Source organism: Ochotona princeps, chromosome 27, assembly GCF_030435755.1.
Source record: "Ochotona princeps isolate mOchPri1 chromosome 27, mOchPri1.hap1, whole genome shotgun sequence".
NCBI lineage: Eukaryota > Metazoa > Chordata > Mammalia > Lagomorpha > Ochotonidae > Ochotona > Ochotona princeps.
In genome coordinates this window covers 24128388-24145541 of record NC_080858.1, presented here as the reverse complement: position 1 = coordinate 24145541, position 17154 = coordinate 24128388, and the positions used below count along the sequence as shown (strand labels likewise).

The 17154-nt window shown below is 46.0% G+C and overlaps 1 protein-coding gene across 13 annotated transcripts in view; it reads left to right on the top strand.

Annotated features, from left to right (window-relative positions):
- Nucleotides 1–414: 414 nt before the first annotated feature.
- The window catches only part of KIF21A (kinesin family member 21A), a 121215-nt gene continuing 104475 nt past the window's right edge, over nucleotides 415–17154 (top strand). For 7 of the 13 annotated variants that reach the window (XM_058655862.1, XM_058655866.1, XM_058655859.1 and 4 more), the window contains exon 1: nucleotides 416–743. In XM_058655862.1, coding sequence (XP_058511845.1) covers nucleotides 700–743 — 44 coding nt within the window. In that variant the 5' untranslated portion in view covers nucleotides 416–699. Of the gene's footprint in view, nucleotides 744–17154 lie in introns of all 13 variants that reach the window. The other 6 variants (XM_058655863.1, XM_058655870.1, XM_058655868.1 and 3 more) reach the window with 2 other exon arrangements.

The following is a 17154-nucleotide window of genomic DNA, read 5'->3' as shown; positions in this document are numbered from 1 at the left end:
GCAGTCTCGGGCGGATTCCCACGGCCACACGGTCGCGGCCGGTGGCTGGGCTGGCTCAGCGCGCACCACAGCCGCGCGCCCGCAGACGGGGTCAAAGTCCAGGCTCGGGAGCCCAGGAGGAGGCCAAGGGCGGAGACAAAGCCGCAGCTCCCAGAGCCAGCGAATCCGGCTGCGGCTGGGCTAGCACACGGGCTCCCGGGCGAGCAGGGGCCGCTGCTTCCCGCCCAGGAGCGCACAACGGGGCCTACTCTGGGCGTCCTCCCGGCAGCCTCAGAGAGCGCCCGCCGCGCGCAGCGTGAGGTGGCCGTGGTCGCCGACGCAGGGCGAGTGGCCGAGACTGCGCGCCCCGCGGGCTGGAGTGCCCGGTGCCGCCGCTGGGAGGCCCAGGCCGGCCGGGAGCGCGAGGGCACCGTCGCCGCCGCCAGGAGGCCCGGCCGCCGCTCGCCGCGCTCCCTTTGAAGCCGGGCCCGCCCCAGCTCCGGGGGGTGACGGGGCAGAAGGGGCGGGCGCAGGCGGGCCGTGCATCGCCGCCTCCGCGCCGCCGCCACCTTGCCATTCAGTCGCCCAACATGGCTGGAGCGCGGCGGAGGTGAGCCGGCCGCCCCCTGCCGCCCAGCCTGCTGCAGCCCGAGCGCCGCGACACCGGCGCCGCCTCAGCCGAGGGGCCCAGGCCCGGCCGGGCCGCTGCTCGCCGCCGGCATGTGGGGCTCGGCGGACGAGAGCTCCGTGCGGGTGGCTGTCAGGTGAGCAGGACCTGCGTGGGCGGAGGGCGCGCGGCGACCTGGCTGGGGCTCAGTGAGGGACGTCGGGCCGGAGCCGGCGGCTGTGGAAACTGAGGCAGCGGGGGACGCTCCAGCGGAGCCCCCGGCGCCCTGTCGCCTGTTGAGGGCGAGCGCAGGTGACCGGCTGGCCCCGGGTGAGTGGGGTGGGGTGAGGGCGTCCGGACCCCTCACGGGGGAGACCCCACGCGCGGGGACTGTCGCCTCGGTTTGGCCGCACGGGCGGTCGCTGGTCCGGTTTGCCGGCGCAGTGTCTGATTATTTTAGAATCTGTCAGAGGCGCGCGGGCGGCGGCGGCCTCCCGAGGCCGAGACAAAGCCCGGGGCGCGCCGCTCCCGCAGGTCCCCCAGGCCGGGCGGCACGGGGACCTGGCACACCCCGGCGCGCGGACTCGGGCAGGGATCTGGCCCGTGCGGGGCGTGGCGGCGGGAATGGTGTTTAGGGTCCGAGTGCCACCTCCCATCGCCACCCAGGGGTAGGTCTGCGGGAGGAGGAGAGTCTTGAGTGAGAGGAAGGGCCCCGGGTGACCGTGACCATCGGAGGCTGCAGAAGTATACAGTCGGTGTCTAATAGCGATATCGCACCTGCCTGGGCATGGGTCTTTCGATGACTGGGTCTGTCACAGTGGTGCTTGGTGTCGTTTCAATGCCTGGCAAGGCGACTGACAGTTGTTGCTGGAAAATTGCAACATCATTGCGCTCCTGGAAACATGAATGAAGCCGCGGTGCTGTAGTGATGTGGGCTTGCCTGGCCTCGGCATTTACCGTTAATTTTTGCTCTTCATGGATGAAAACGAGCTCTCCAACAAGAAATTCGGCCTTCCACTTGGGCCCTCCTCCTGAAAAATTATTTTAAGAATTCTGTCCCGAAAGCGTGCCTGTGGTGGTTATTAATTACAAAGGACGCTTCTTGGTTGGGCACTGAAAAGAGCAGTTTTAGACACTTTGTATCCTGACGCTGTGGGAAGCATCAGCTGGAAACCTTGTTTTCTTTTTTGGTTCCTTGTTTTAGGGAGGTGGAAATGACCTCCCATGGAGGTGACAGTTTTATGGCCCTTGGGAATCACCTGTTCACAAGCAGCTTTCCGCCTGCTGATAGCCTACTACTGGCTGAAGTCCTTACCTTGCATGTGTCAGGATCCCCTGTGGGTGCTGCTTCCTGTCCCAGCAGTCCCATTTCCCATCCAGCTCCCTGCCTGTGGCCTGGGAAAGCAGTCAAGGACGGCCCAAAGCCTTGGGACCCTGCACCCGCGTGGGAGACCTGAAAGAAGCTGCTGGCTCCTAGCTCGGGATCCGCGAAGCTCCAGCCATTGCAGCCACTTGGGGAGTGAACAGAGGATTTTTCTGTCTCTCCTCTCTGTTAATCTGACTTTCTAATAGAATATAAATAATTCTTACAACAACAACAACAACCAGCCTTCTTGGTTATCTTAGGTGATTTCTCTGTTGGTTTGATTTGTGTCACGTTGCTACTGCTCCCTCTCTTGCGGCCTTTGATTCGCATTGAGGTTGGGCCAGAGCAGAGAGAGGAGTGGAAAGCCAGGAGGCCAGCCAGGGGCAGGTTTCTGAACAGATCTGGGCTTGAAGGTGAAGGCAGAGCGTAATGTCTTAAGAAGAACAGAGCATGGGCCTGGAGAGAACCGTTTTTCGAGATTGTGTGAATCCTCCAAGGTGTCCCAGGTTACCTGTTGACCATTCTGTTGAACCTAAGGTTCCTTCCAGTGAAGCTAGGCGGAGCCCAGACTGAGCCTTAGTTGGCCGGCTAGTGTAACTTTCCAGGGTGACTTTGGTTCTGGTATGGTATGGGGTCTGTTTTTTGGGGGGGAAAGCTTCATAAAAACTGGTAGAACTTAGAAAACCGCACAAGGAACATCTCATTTAGTGTGGTTGGGGATTTTTTTGATTGAATGCATTGTTTTCTGAGCTAAAATTTCTTTATATAGGATAGAAATGTCATGTTTATGTAGCTCTGTAGTATTTATGAGGTGCTTGGATGTGCCTTATTCGTTTATGATGTATGGTTGGTGAACATTTCACTGATTTTTTTCTCCATCTCTGTTGTCACTACTTCTGACCCAAAAGTAGTGTTAACTGTTGGCCAGCTGCCAGGGTCAGTGCTGTGTGTTAACTTGTTTTGCAACAAGTTAAAAATCTTATTTATTCTTCATAACAACTAATGACCTAGATCCTGTAATCATAATGTCCATTTTAGAAATGAAACATAGGAAGATTTAAGTAAATTGTCTGAAGTCAACTGGTTTCAAATGGCAGAACCAGAGTTCCCACCTAGACAGTTGGCCCTTCAGCCAGCTTAGGTGAGAGGCAAGAGCGTGCTTTGCAGAGTTCTACTTAGCTGAAGGTCAGTTGCTTCTTCCTGTTTGGGCTCTCGTTCAGGTCCTGATGAATGGCTTTGATGGGGTATTCACACCCTGGCACTGCAGGAAGAGACAGAGCTCATTAAAACAAAACCCGAGCTGAAGCCAGCTAAGACCTTTCCTGGACTGTTTGTCTTCCCAGTGTCCTCAATCCTGTCTTGCAGTCTGTGGCTGGCTTTGTCAGTAGGATAAATAAATCAACAAAAAATGTTGAATCTATACACAGAACCAACACAGGCATTTGACCTGCTTTCCCCTTCTGCCAAGAGTGTAGCAGCAGGTGCCGGAGACTTGACTGCACTTGGTGTAGATGCACACAGCATCTCGGAGGGGCTTGTGTCATTAGCTGTGGAGGCTGAGGGGCATGTGCAAGTCCAGGACTCTGCTATGGGTTTCTCTAAGTAAGTTTCTGGCTCCTATCACGCTTTGGGAGAGAGGTTCAACAGGAAGCTTCTCATCCAGGGAGGAAGATTTGTGTTCAGTTTTCAGCAGTGCCTTTTGGCAGAGAATATTCAAAGTGTTCCGAGTGATGACCTTTCATTGTGACAGTCTTAGTTATTACCCAGCCCTGTGTGGATTTTGAGTTTTGGTTAAAACTACTAAGGAACCAAACTTGAAATTGTATTCGAGTTAATTTCAGTTTAAAAGATTGGTCCTTGATTCAGTTATAGGAAACTTTTACACATCCTTGGAAAAACTTGGTCATGTGGCTTTCCTTTTTTAGCTGTGAAGTTTATGAAATATAATTACTGGTACAGTATTTCCTATCAAGATTTTGTTCCACATGGACAGGTGATACAAGTGTAATGTAAATACAAGATTCAAAGGCTTAGAAAAGGCCTCACCTTTTTTTTTTTTTTTTGGATTCTATGTTGAAACAATATTTTTATGTCGTTGTGGTATATGAAGTGTTATTTAATTCATTTCATCTTTTGTGTGTGTGATCTAAAATGTGCTGGTAGAAATTTCCAAAGCACCTAGATGGTTCACGTGGTAAGCTTTGCCGGAGAGTGCTTCTCTATAAACAGGTTAATGTGAGGAAAAAGCACCAAATAAAGCTATTCACAGATGTGCTGTCATTGATTGACCACGCATCAGCAAATGCCAGAATGACAGGTGTCTGTTCTTTGAGTGTACACACATGCATCTACCAACAGACACATACCTGTGTATGCGTGCATGCCCACGGTATTTTTCTCCCTCAAGGTGGACAGATGTAGACTGGCACCGAGTGTGGACTCTGCATGGTTGTTGGTGTTCTACAGAGTGTGCTGGCTGTCATCCCGACATGCGCAGTGGGTAGTGTCTGTGTCAGTCCTATTAGCGAGGTGTGTGGTATTGAACTCTCAGCTCCAGAGATCGTGGGAATTCAACACTTTGTGTTCTCTCAGACATCGTGAGAGGATGCCTCCTTTGCTCTTTCCCTGCCTTTAAATGCCGACGCAACAAGACTGAAGCTTCTTCCTTTTCAGGAAATTTAGCTTGCAGAATATGTTGAAAGCTTGATGAAAATGGAGATACCCAAAGGACTTTGTGTTGGTGTCATTGTCTGTGTGTGGTGCCTGAACTTGCTTTGGGTTTGGCCTGTAACCTTGGCCTTGCGTTCGGATTAGCATGTGGTATGGTCTGATTTGCGTGTCGGTGTGCTGTGTCATCACTGCCCTCAGCACTTCCAGAAAATGCCACTGCTTGGAGGCTTCTGGGCTCTTTGGACAGTTGGTATTGGGTCTGTTCTTGGCACCCGTGTGCAGTGTGACCTCCTTGCCCTGCTCGTTTTCCCCACGCTGTGGCGGCAGCCAGGAGAGGGGAGCTGTGAGAACATGACAGTGCTGTCTGCTGGCAGGGGTAGTTGTTCATCACACTGTTGCTACCGTGCTGCTGTTGTGTCAGTAGTGAGGGGTTGTTATGACATCTCGAGTTTGGCTGTCCTGATAATGTGTTTACTTTGGGTACCTTTGTTACCAAAGAAGAAATATTTATGCTGTTATGGTTCCTTTGTCCCATTCTTCTTATAATAAGAATGACTTATGTTTCATTTATTTTATGTTACAGTTCTCAGCAGTATTATGGATACACTGTCTCCACTTTTTCGAGGGAGATGCTGGGTGCTTGGGCAGGGTTCCTCAGTGGGAGCCAGAGCTGCAGTTCCTGCAGGTTGCTGTTCTCGCGTGCACGTACACTTCGGCCATTTAAAACGTTTCTTTATTAATTTCAATGTAGTAGGTATTTTAAGCTGTAATGCTGAAGATACGTCTGAGGTAAATTAATTGAAATAATCAATATTGAAAAATGTGGGGGCAAGTAAATAAGGATTTGAGAAATGTGTTTTTCAAAATTTATGTATTTTGTTTGAAGTGGAGGAGAGGCAGAGGAAAGAGACAGACTGAGCCATCTTCCATCTGCTGGCTCATCCCCCAAATGCAATAGCTGGGATTGGGCCTGCCCAAAGCCAGCCAGGAACTCCATTTGGGTCTTGCACCTGGCTGGCGAGGCGCGCAAGTCCTTGAGCCGTCACTTCCTCCCAGGTGATTAGCTGGGAGCTGGATCAGAAGCTGTCAGACTCCCTCTGAGCAAACGCAGTATGGGAAGTGGCATCCTAAGTGGTGGTTGAATCTGGTGTTTGGTTTTATTCATGCCTTCTTCGCTTCTTGCCGAAACTGTTTTTTAATAAGCACTTAGTATGCACCAAATACTGCTCTACCACACCTTCGTTCAGCTTAGACCTGGCTGTATGTGCTCTTTGAATGCGCAAAATATGTGGGATTAAACACGAGATCGAATCAATAGCATATGCTATAAATGAAGACCAATCGGTGCAACGAAGTTTGTATCGTGCTTTTCTCAAGTGCATTGTTCAGTTTGGTTATTTTCTGGATTTTTGAACAAAAGCCTTGCTTCCAAATGTATTTCATAGGAGATTGAACTCCAAAACGTATGCGTCAGTAGGATGTTATTTATATCAAGTTCTACTTGGTCTCATACCTACACCTCACTTACAGGTTTTCATGTTTGCATCAAGGTCTAATGGAAATGAAAGCAAAGAAATTAAAGAGCTAGCAGATGGTGCAACTTGAGAGTCAGTGAGTTAGCTTATTTACAAAATAGGAAGAGACATTTCTTCAGACATGTTTTATTAACGTAGTGTTTGTTATTTAGGACTTGGTGAAACGTCAGGTTTCATATTCAGTTATTACGCCTTGCGTTCTTGCCTTCTCAACTGTTAATGGACTGATATTGTGATGCGTAATTACGGGGTAGTGAGTGATGGATGCACTGGAAATTCCGGTTTAGTGAAGCCACGAAAACTGAAATTGTCTTGGCAGCTAAGACCCGTGATCTCCCCATCTTCCAGTTCTCATCCATTCGTACTCAAGGAAGCGGACTTGGAATATTCGTTATTGTAGATGCTTTTTCCGCACCTGTAAGATTCTGCCCTATCACTGGTTGTTTCCTGTCAAAATCAGACATGCCCTGGCATCTTCTGAGTTTGAGGATCAGAGAGGAAAGCACATCAATAAAGATAAAAAAGGCCAGACAATGGTCAGGGCTTCATCCCCCTGCCCCCCAAGGTCCTATTTCGTCAAAAGGCAGGGTAATAGAAGGAAAGGAAAGAGAGATCAGCCTGTCTGCTCACTCACTCCCCAGATGCCTGTTGTTGACATGCAGCTGGACCAGGCCCAAGCCAGAGCCTGAAATTCTATGTGGATCCCCCACACAGAATCGGGTGACAAGAGCCCAAACACTTGGGCCATGATCCACTGTCTTCCCAAGCATGTTTGCAGGGAACTACATCGAACATACAGCAGCTGGGATTCGAACTGACACTACAATATGGGAAGCCACGGTTGGCCTCCCAGGGAGGGGCTTAACCTACTGCAACACAGCAGTGGACTCCAAATAACATGTCTTTACTTCAATTCCTTGGAATTGTGTTATTCAGAATAAAGAAAAATTGTTTGTAGTTGTCTGTAAGTGCTTCCCTCTGCAACGAGGCTTTGTGAATTCTGTGTTTTGTCTTGGTTTCCCAGTGGACTCATTGTGGAATCTTCTGGTATCTCAGGCTTTATGTATTTATTTTTTTAAAATGTTCTTCCTTTGAAAGGCAGAGTGACAGAGAGCGAGAGAGAGAGAGAGAGAGAGAGGTGGGGGAGTGCTGGTTCACCGCTGATGTACATGTTACAGCTTGTAGCAAGCAGGCCAAAGGCAGGAGCCATTTTATTTTGTGTTGCATTTATTTGAAAGAGTTACAGAGAAAAAAGGAGAAAGAAAAAAGGTAAGAATGAAATGAAGAGGGAAGGAGGGAAGAAGAAGAGGAGGAGAAAGAGTTTTCCATACTCTGGTCTTCAGGGCTAGGGCTGATGCAGCTAAAGCCAGGGTCAGGGAGCTTCCTCTCCCACGTGATGGCAGGGGCCCAAACACCTGTGCTATCGTCTGCTTGGACCGTGGGCAGGGAGCCGACCCAGAAGTGGAGCAGCCGGGACACAGGCTGCTTCCCATCCTTGGATGCAGTGGTCAGCTAGCCTCTCAGTGGTGGCTTCACTTGCTAGCCGCAAGGCTGGTCCCCGGATGTAATACAACCTTGTGTCAAATTCTAACTCTGAGATGTATGACGGGAACCTGCCATGAATTCCTAACTTTTTTTTTTAATTCAAAAATTAAAGGATTAAAGCCCATTCCAGTGACAGCAGCTTTGCTGTGGGGCAGGTGGGGTGGGGGACAGGGTGGGGTGAAGCTCTGTGCCGTAGACGCTAGAGACAGAAATCGGAGTGATTCAAATGGACCTGATTTTTAATATGATTCACTAGGTAAATGGTTTGTTAGCTTTGAATAACATCTCAACCCTTTTTATCCTTGTTTCAGAAGATAAAGAAAACACATTTGATTGTAATGGAGGCTTGTCATCCAATAGTTTTCCTAAATCCCATGCCAGTCTTTTCCAGCTGCTCCAGGTAGAGAAATGTCTACCTTTAGGGCCATCCACCCTCCCTGTATGAGTCTTCTCTCTCCGCTTCTGAAATTCCAACTGGAGAGACATAAACAGAATTATGGTTTTGATCGTCTGCTTGACATGTTTCTAAAACTTGAAGAATATTTACTTTTTTTTTCTCCAGAGGGTAGTGTACATTTATATTTTTGCATGTTTGAAGGACACCAAGTTATTTTGACATGAAACAGACAGATTGGAGTGAAGGTCGTGACAGCTTTAGCCCTGGATTTAGTCTCCTGGGGTGGCTATCCACCATCTGCTCCTTGCGTCAGAGGAAGGAGCCAGAAGGAATGGTGGCCCCGGTGCCGGACAAGTGAGAGTCCTGCGTGCAGCCAGGGGTGAAATGTTAGCGGCAACTCAAGGATTCTTCCCAGCGCTTGAGATCTCACGGAGCACAGCAGGACTGTCATTGTTAAAATAGGATTTGACATTATTTTTCACTTGGGAGAGCTGTGTCTGTCACTGGCCTGACGGTCCCGTTGATCTCTGGATGTGCTGAAGACATGTTTTGTTTGGTCTACATGCATCCAGATTATTGGGTTCCGTTGTATACTACTGGAATTGTTTAGGCTGGAAGTATGAAAGCCATTGAGGGGGCCCGGCAGCGTGGCCTAGCGGCTAAAGTCCTCGCCTTGAACACTCTGGGATCCCATATGGGCGCCGGTTCTAATCCCGGCAGCTCCACTTCCCATCCAGCTCCCTGCTTGTGGCCTGGGAAAGCAGTTGAGGACGGCCCAATGCATTGGGACACTGCACCCGCGTGGGAGACCTGGAAGAGGTTCCAGGTTCCTGGCATTGGATCGGCGCGTACCGGCCATTGTGGCTCACTTGGGGAGTGAATCATCGGATGGAAGATCTTCTTCTCTTTCTCTCCTCCTCTGTGTATATCTGACTGTAATAAAATGAATAAATCTTTAAAAAAAAAAAAAAAAGAAAGCCATTGAGCAGTCTGACATAACAGAGTGAATCCTGCATGGTAAATCAGGTATTGCCCTGCCCTACCCTGCCACATACTTCTTCTTATAGTTTAATAGAATCCACTATTTAATTTTTTTTCCACATAGGGTTTTAAACTGGTATGGCTTTCAGTGTTGTCTACAGTTATCACCATATACTTTGTGAGATTAACTGTAGTTAAAGTGATATGACGTGCCGCTGGGTGTTTAGTGTAAGAATATGGTGACTAAACTGGGGGGAGGTGTGACTTTTCTTTCTGATTGGCTTTCCTCTGGTCTTTGCGATGGCTGTAACCACATTCTTTTGGCTTTGTCACATCTCCCTGACAGCGAGCTGCCAAACTACGCTGCAGACTGAAGAGGTAATAATAAATAAGAGCATAACATTTATAATAAATTTACATTTCCTATTTTTTCCTGGGCCTTAGATCTCCTGCAGAGACATGTCTGTCTGACTCTGGTACAGCCATGTGAAGACTTAGCTGGGGATGTTTTGATAGAAGACTGATTCCTACTAGTAGGAAATAGATCTTGCAGTCTGGTGGTCTAAAAAAAGATCATCTAATTTGATAAGGAAGTTGTTCTTATTTAGTTTTTTTCTATTAAGGAAATGCTGTGATCACATTAGGAAAAGTACCAGAGCACAGATGAGAAAAGCAACCAATTATAGTTCACCATTTTAATGTACTTCTTATTACTCTTTCTCCGTAAGTATATACAGTTTTAAAAATATACTGTAGTTAGCTTGTGAATTCCAATGGTTGCCTGATATTTACCACTTTAGATTATAGCAGAAAACGTTTTCCATGTCTTTATATTAAGAAGGGCATTTTGAGCAAGATGTGTAATACTAGACATTATCTGCTTTATCTCAATCATTCAGTAGGATAAGTATTGTTTAAGAAGGGCATTAGTTTTGCTTCTCTGAGGTATGATGTTGGTCGCATTTCCATTTCTGTTGGTGAACACTGATTCTACACCTGAGAACTTTCAGAAGGCTTTGGGAGAAGGCTCATGCAGAATCTGTGACCAAGTGTTAAAGATGCTTTACAGGAGAAGACAGGTTGATGCTTCATTGTTACCACTCCCCCATGTCAGCATCAAGATGTGCTATGTTAGGATAACACCTTATTATTCCAAGCCACTGAAGTCAATGAAACTGTTCCATGTCATTTGAAAATCAGTGCATTTCTAAGGCATTCGCTTTGCTTGTTGTCTCTTCAGTTCAACACTAAATACTTTCGTGTGTGTGAGTAGCCTATTGGTCTGTTCTGCATTAGGATAAAGATTGTCACCTGCTGATTAAACGTGACCTAAAGGTTTTCTTCAAGTATTGGTTCAGAGTGGGTCTTGTGACTCACAGCATGAGTTTCCTCCCACCTGAGAAGGCTGAAGACCAGGCCACTGTGCAGGTGTCAGTTCTGGTTGCTCTGCACATCTGATCCCTCTCAGTTCATGTGGCTGGGAGAGTGGCAGATGATGGCTCAAGTTCTCGAGTTTCTTGCCAGTCATGGGGGAGATGGGTGGCTCCTGGCTGCAGTGTGGATTCAGCTCTGCTGGTTGTGTTCTTGTGGGAGAGGGGAAGCATATGGAAGGCTCACTCTATCACACACACAAATAAATCTTTAAAAAAGGGTATCAAGGGGCCATAGCGAATGAAGTAGAGCTGCCATCTGCAGTTCCAGCTGTGAGGTGCTGGTTCTGACTCCTGGTTGCTCCGCTTTTGATCCAGCTCCCTGCTAATTCACCTGGGAAAGCAGTGGGCTCTCCACCCACGTGGGGGAGTTCCTGGCTCCTGACCTTGGCTCAGCCCAGCTAGAGCTGTTGTGGCCATTTGACAAGTGAACCATCAGAAGGAAGATCTCTTTCTCTGTCTTGTCCTCTTTTTCTGTCTGTAACTCTGCCTTTCAAATAAATAAGTCTTTTTTTTTAAAGATTTATTTATTTTATTACAAAGTCAGATATACAGAGAGGAGAGACAGAGAGGAAGATCTTCCGTCCAATGATTCACTCTCCAAGTGAGCGCAACGGCCGGTGCTGTGCCGATCCGAAGTCGGGAACCAGGAACCTCTTCCGGGTCTCCCACGCGGGTGCAGGGTCCCAAGGCTGGCTTTGGGCCGTCCTCGACTGCTTTCCAAGGCCACAAGCAGGGAGCTGGATTGGAAGCGGGGCCGTCGGGATTAGAACCGGCGCCCATATGGGATCCCGGGGCGTTCAAGGTGAGGACTTTAGCCGCTAGGCCATCGTGCCGGGCTCCTCTACCTCTTCCTTTTCATTTTGTTTTGCAATGTGGCTTGTTGAAAGGAACATGTCCTTTAGTGTCACGCATGTGCCCCCTGAAAACGCCAGGATAGCCACTTAACCTTTATGATCTCAGTTTGCTGTTCTATAAAATGGAGTTAATGCTTACCTTGTGGCGCTGTTAGGGTTATAAGAAAGTGGTAAATGTCTTGTGTTTGGAGATGCTGGTCCTTGGTTTTAGTGTCTGTCTTCTCTTCCTCCTTTGCTCTGTCGCTCTCTCCAGCCCTTTTCTCTGTTTCTAACTATTTTCCCTTTCCAGGTATTATCTGGTGACTCTCCATACTTTGTTTTCAAATCAATTCAAGGGAAGGATAATTTTTTTGCTGAGCTCTTGTGTTTGAAATTCTACTTTTGTTTTGATTTTTATGAAGTAAAAATAAGAGTACTAACATCACGTGGTTATAATTAATTGCATATTTATAAAAGTTTGAGAAAAACACCTGACATACAATAATCCTCAATTAAGGTTAATTGGGACTGATTTGTAAAAATGTATTTCTTTTAAGATTTGTTTTTATTTATTGGAAAGGCAGAGTCATAGAGCAAAAGAGAGAGAGAGAGACTTGAGAAAGAGACAGAGGTCTTGGACCCCCTGGTTTGATTCTCAAATTGCTACGTGTCTGGGGCCAAGCAAGGCCAAATCCAGGAGCCAGTGTTTCTTCTGGATCTCCCAGTGGGTGCTGGGGGCCCAGTGCCTGGGCCACCCTGAGCTGCTTTTCTGGTACGTTAGCAGGCAGCATTTGGGCCTGACATGGAGCAGCCCGGTTTGGAACCAGCTCTCATGTGGGGAGCTGGCGTTGCAGGCCATGGCTTCATGTGCTACCCCATAATTCTGGCTCTGCAAGGAATCTGTTTCACAGAGATTCAAGGTTTTACTTTGACTCTGTTTTTAAAATTTATTATGCCTTTCTCTAATGATGAAGAAAAAGGATGATGACAACGCCCTTACAATAAAAATCACCAGCTGAAATGTTGGCACTGCATTATGTGGCACAATGATGTTTGGGTTTGTGCTTTGAATGAATATGGTGGGCTGTGGAAACCAAGCCTGAGATGGTTGTACTTCCTTGCTAAGTTTGAATAAAATGTTTTTCTAATCTTTGTCCTCTAGTGGTGTGTATATTAATGCAATTAGATTTCATTGTTATTTATCTTTAAGGGCATAAGGGGTTACTTATTGATTTACCTGGCAAGGTGAGTCGACTGGCATGTTAATCCTTAAGCCTTTTGAATATATTGCTTAGTATGTCATTAACCCAGGCACACCTTCACTTATATCAACAAGACTTTTATTGAAACTATAGACGTGATCACACATACACACACACCCATAGACTTTATAATCTCATTGCTTCCATGCAGAATGATTAATTCAAAGTGACTTTTGAAGAATGACGGGAGTGACAAAATTATTTTGTTAACATAAATAAAAGACAGATTTGGGGGGCATATGTTCAGTCCAATTGCTAATTGTCTGCATTCTTCCACCACAGTACCTGGGTTCCATCCCGACTTCAGTGTGCTGCTAGTTTAGACCCTGGGAGGCAGTGGGAAGCTCAAGTACTTGGACTTCTGCCACCTACCTGGGAGAACTGTGTTGAATTCCCAGTGCCTGGTTCTGGCCCTGACTCAAAACCACAATTGCAGATATTTAGGGAGTGAATGAGGTGATGGTAGTTTACTATGGCTGGCTGTCCTTTCTCTGTACTTCTCTGCTTCTCAAATTAAGAAAAAAAAATATATATATATATATTTTATTATTATTATTTTTAACTCATTAATTACATTGTATTATGTAACACAGTTTCATAGGTACTTGGATTCTCCCCACCCCTCCCCATATATATATATATATACTGGGCCTGGCATGATGGCTCAATTGGCTATTCTTCCCCTTACAGGTGCCAGGATCCCATGGGTAGCGGGTCATACCCTGGCTCCTCCGCTTTCCATCCAGCTCCCTTCTATGGTCTGGAAAAGTAATGGAGGATGGCCCAAAGATTTGGGATCCTGTATCCTCATGGGAGACTTGGAAGAGGCTCTGGCTCCTGGCTTCAGATTGGCTTGACTCTGGCTATGGTGGTTGTTTAGGGGAGTAAACCAGTGTGTGGAAGATCTTTCTGTCTCTCCTTCTCTCTGCAAATCTGCCTTTCCAATAAAAAATAATTCTTTAAAGAAAAGCAATGTATTAATCATGCCTTTCTGTGTGCCATCATGATGTAAATAATTTGTTTTGAAATTTTTTTACCATGCTAAATTAAAAAGCCCAAGTAATTGTGACTGTTTCTTTTTTTTAAGATTTATTTTTATTTTTATTGGAAAGTCAGATATACAGAGAGGAGAGATAGAGAGGAAGATCTTCCATGCACTGAATCACTTCCCAAGTAGCTGTGACAGCTGGAGCCGAGTTGAACCAAAGCCAGGAACCAGGAGCCTCTTCTGGGTCTCTCATGTGGGTGCTGGGTCCTAAGGCCTTGGGCTGTCCTCGACTGCTTTCCCAGGCCATAAGCAGGGAACCAGATAGGAAGCAGGGCCGCTGTGATTAGCACTGGGATTCCAGTGTGTGCAAGGTGAGGACTTAAGCCGCTAGGCTACTGTGCTGGGCCCTCTTGGTTTCTTTTTAAAAAGATTTGTTTATTTTTATTGGAAAGGCAGATTTACAGAGAGAAGGAGAGACAGAGAGACCTTCCGTATGCTTATTTACTCCCCAATGACTGCAGTGGCCAAAGATGCGCCAATCTGAAGCAGGAACCAGTAGCTTCTTCTGGGTCTCCTATAGAGGTGCAGGGTCCCAAGGCTTTGGGCTGTCCTCTACTTTTTTTTCTGCACCACAAACAGGGAGCTGGATGGGAAGTGGGACAGTTGGGACACAAACCACGCCCGTATGAAGTCCTGGCGCTAGAAAGTGGATTATTAGGCAATTCAGTCATCATGCTGGACCCTGACTCTGTTTCTTAGGACATTACTCCATGACTGCATCTTTGTTGTTTTTGTATTGTTGACCACTAAAGATTTTGATAGATGATGAGTTTTGTTTCTGTTGAAAACCACATTTCTGAATGATAAATGATCCACAAATGAAGTCTGAGACTCAAATAATCATGACAAAAAAGCTTTTAAACCTGTGTGGAACAGAAATATGAGTCGTTAAATAAATGGACTTCTCAGTGCCTTTGCAAATTGGTTTATTATAAATGATACTCTGTGGTGACACATGGACTAGAATGTGACTGTTGGAAGATTGAGTGGACTCTTCAAGATGACTCATTAAGTCCTATCTTCTGTGTAGACGAGCAAAACAGTCAGACATAAGCTACTGAAGTAATGAAGGCAGTGGTAGAAACAGTCCTGTGAGCGATGAATCCTTCGTCATTGAGGATCATTAACTTCCTCGTCCTCAGAACGCAGAGCTGATGCTGTATGTTTGAGTCGCTTTCCGCACCTCCTGCTGAGAACCAGACTGTCTGATCACTTGAACAACAACAAAATATTCAATGCCTGGAACTTCTGCTTACAAAATAAGTCATCTTTGTGCTCTCTTTTGAACAACCAATACATTTTTTTTTTGCAAAGCATGTAATTTTTCTTTTTATAATTCAGCTTTTAAAAATGAGCTTTGATAGTAAAGGCAGTGCTGTTAGACTGTGCGTTGAAATGTCTCCTGTTCCACTGACTCAATGTTTTAAATGTAGTGCCTGGAAACTAATGCGACACCTCTGTGACTCAGGCTCTTTTTTGTGGAGTAGACAGTACTTGGACTGAGGACACTGCAGGCTCTGTAAAAAGTGTCCCTAGCAAGATGTAAAAAGAAAGTTGTTAGTCTAAACTCATTGTGCACCTGGCAGAAATTATGAAGTAAGTGTATTCTTATAGAAGAGAGTTTGTAAAGATTGTAAGTAGTTTCCATCAAGTTCAGTTCAGCTCAGGTCAAGTCAGTGTGTTTCAGTTTGCTTCGGTTTAGTCTGTTAGTTCATAAGCCACATCATGGCTGGGTGCGCTCAACAGACTTTGCAAGGAAATGCAAGATGAGTTGGTGTTAGGCTTTGTGCTTGAAGTACACAGGCCTGTTGAGAGGGTCTTGGCTGTACATTGAGAATTTGATGTCATTTTTCATGAAATGACTTCTTTTCAGCCATTTGCTAAGACAGAAAAGTGTGGCTTCTTGCTTTTTCAAAATAGTACAGTAAATATCTCTTGCTAATTTAAGTCCCATCACATCTATGATTTCCTAATGTTTAACATAACCGTGTTTTTTTTAATTTTTCCTTTTTTTTCCTCTGTACTTACCTACTCTGTTTTCTAATTTCTGTGTTCATTCTATTTTTTAAACTTCTGTCCAAGAGTTTTATCCTGTTTTTAATAGGTGTGTTACTTGCTGAGACTTATGACGGCTGATTGTCTGCATGTACAAGGATGTCAACATACACATGTGTGCACATGTGTACATGTGGTCACTTGCACACGTGTTGTTTTCCACACAGTTGCTTACTAACATTCACCATGGTGAGACTGGATCTGAGTGCGGTAGGAAGACTGTGGAAATTTCCTAAAATGTTGCATTTTTTTGAACACCATAGGAAATTTTTACCACTGTGTCTTTTTCTTATATATATATTCATTTCATCCTCGCCTGTGTCATGTGGGTACCAGGCTATTCTTTTTCTCAGTAGATGCGGTCGGCTTCATTACTCAGAGACTCTAGCACCGTGGATAGTCAACATTTGTTGTTGGTGGTGGTCTGTTGCTGAGCCTTGCATAAACCTCTAGATGGCCTTGACAGCTGCATGATTTAGTCTCTGGATTCTGGTAGAGGTTCCTGTCTGGGTAAAGAGGTGGAGCATGATATCTTAAGAGAAGGTGGACTTTGATCTCAATAGTCTTGTATGAACTTGACTCCGTTCCCAGTTGTAGATTGCCGAATGGCTCATTTCTGTCGGGGAGGCCTTAGCTTCCTCAATCATGAAAACATACTAATGACGTATACTTCATAGAATGGCTCGCCTCTAGGGATGCATTTCCTGACCACTGTATTCTCAACATTGTTGTCCCCATATACCAATGTAGGCTTTTTATAGACTGTTTTATAGCTGTTGTCTTGAGTGTAGCTGAGCGTGTTTTGTCTTCAAATGATAGATGAAGTGTTCAAGGGCAAGGACACGCTTTTTTTTTTTTTTTAACCTTTTTCCTTTGAAGTCAAGTGTTTAACACATCAACAGCATGTCAGCTCTGGTCTCTCACACCACATCATTCGTTCTTCTACTTGTTCTCATGGAGGCTTCCAAGTCCATCTGCCTGAATATGTTCGACTGCCACTGATGTGCCAGGAAGGGTGTTGTGAGTGTTGAGGATGTGGATATGAGCATGACAAAAGTTTCCACCCACAAGGAGCTAACACTGAATGAGGACAGAGAAAGTCTACAATAAAAAAATTAGGAACTGATATTTCTTTAGAGTGCATATCTTGGACTTTGTTTTGTTTTTTTGTGGAAAGGCAGGGATGCGACTTGCTTTGACTTAGATTTAGAAAGAAAACTGGTTGCTCCATGCAAGAGGGACTTCTACTATAAGGATTAAACCCACAGATGGGGGACTGGTGAGAAAGCTAATATTGTGTTCCTAGATAGAGATGGTGTTGGCTTGGGTGAAATAGTAGTATAAATGGTGAAAACAGTTGATTTGTGGTGATAGAACTGTTAGCACTGTTAAAGGGTGTGATGAAGTGAGAAGAATCAAGTAGATTGATAGGGTTGGGCTTTG